Here is a 1,756-nt window from a genome sequence, read left to right on the forward strand (position 1 = left end):
TTTTTTTTTTTTCAGGAAGAGATTTGAGTTCTCCTATCTGAAGTTTAGAAGGAATTTTATAAATGGAAGATAAGGATATATTTAGCAAATCAGGGGCTTAGAAGTGCTTTAGAAAAAATACTAAAACAATTTGCGTCAGATCTCAATTCAAAAACAGTTTTTCTTTAATTCAAAAGCTGGAAGAAATGATGTTTCTAACTGCATATGGAAAATGATAATAGCAATCAAGATCATGATCATGAATTTTCATCCCTTTATTACCAGAGAGATTTTTTTCTAAGCTATTCACATACTTGTATTAAATCTAATATTCCTCATTACTGTTTATGGTAGACATAGACGAAATTTACTCTACATATGCTTGTCACACAAAGTTTTTTGTGGGCATTGTTTTCTATCAATAATTCTGATTGCTTTTACTAAACATAAAACAGGAGTTCATAATGGAATACAACCTCAAAGATGCATTCTCATTATTGATTTAGAATTGAATGACTTTACCATCCAAAAGTTAGATGTTCTAACAACAAATTCTAAGCACACTGTGGTATATTTGTGTGGATCAAATAACAATGGAAAACAGCAATATTTTCCTGAGATAAGCTGTTAGCTCTTAATAATTATAAATAGACATTGTAAATTCTACAAATTAAATATAAAATACATGAATGAAAAGCATGGCTTCAGAATTCTGAGTATTTTTTGTCATATTTTGTATAATTTGGCAGTTCATGTGAAAAAACAAAAAAGGGTATGTTATTGTCAGTGTTCTTAAGTTTTCATATACATTACACACACACACACACACACGTATATTTCTTTTGACTAATTTTAGGTAAAAGACTTTTCTAGGTATATGTTTGGAAATTATTCATACACATACTTTACAGAAAACCAGTAAGAAATATAAAATGTTTCATACACCACCAGTTTGTTTTCTGCTAGAAGACACACCATGCCCCTCTTGGGAATTTATGGAGAAGAAGGCTTCTGTCCTTTCACCCAGTACCTCACGTTCCACAAAATGAAAGAAAGGTCTGCTTTAGCTTCTTGTTTCCCCAAATCTCGATGAATGGGTGGGCTGAAGAATAGCTGAATCTAATAGCTTGGCAGAACATGAAGACAGGTTTGTTTCCCAGACTCTCAAAACTCCAAATTGATATAATTACAGACACAAAGTAAACGACACATAACAAGAGGAAGGAGATCACAATTTGCAAAGCTTTTATGTGGACTTTGGTGCTGGGATTTTGAGATCCTTTGCCAAGGACCTGCATCTTCTTCAGATGTTTACACAGAGAACAGATTAACAGCAGAAAAGATATCAGGGTCAGAGTGAAAGGTACTAAGTTCTCTAGCGTGGTTACAGTCATATCTGGATGGTAAATCGCATTCCTCAATATGATCTTCCAAGTCATGTGTTCTTCATATTCTTTTGTCCGCACAATCTCATTCATGTTTACCATAAAAGGATGACAAGCCAAAACTAGCAAAGGCCCCAACAGCATCACCAGAATGACATTCTTAACTCTCCTCTTTAAGTGAAGAAAATAAGGTTGGAGAAATTGGCAATCTTGAGCAAATAAAATATGCTGAGGCTAGTAGCAAGCCAGTTGCTCAAATGGCTGGTTACTGCCCAGACGTTATAAGTAGTAGTTCTTACATCTACACTATAAAAAGCTGGATTCAACACAGTTGAATACCAATTTAATAATAATACCCAGAGCAAACCAACTCTGGAGACTGCCAGAGCAGT

The 1,756-nt window shown here is 34.1% G+C and overlaps 1 protein-coding gene across 1 annotated transcript; it reads right to left on the minus strand.

Annotated features, from left to right (window-relative positions):
• Positions 1 to 972: 972 nt before the first annotated feature.
• On the minus strand, positions 973 to 1,750 carry LOC108523538 (taste receptor type 2 member 31-like; the record flags this gene model as incomplete). The annotated part of the gene is given in 3 exon segments (XM_017864182.1): positions 973 to 1,025; positions 1,028 to 1,543; positions 1,546 to 1,750. Coding segments are annotated over 3 exon segments (774 nt in total), but the record flags the coding sequence as incomplete, so codon positions are not given.
• Between the last annotated feature and the right edge of the window lie 6 nt (positions 1,751 to 1,756).

Source organism: Rhinopithecus bieti, unplaced genomic scaffold, assembly GCF_001698545.2.
Source record: "Rhinopithecus bieti isolate Rb0 unplaced genomic scaffold, ASM169854v2 scaffold_76311, whole genome shotgun sequence".
Classification (NCBI taxonomy): domain Eukaryota; kingdom Metazoa; phylum Chordata; class Mammalia; order Primates; family Cercopithecidae; genus Rhinopithecus; species Rhinopithecus bieti.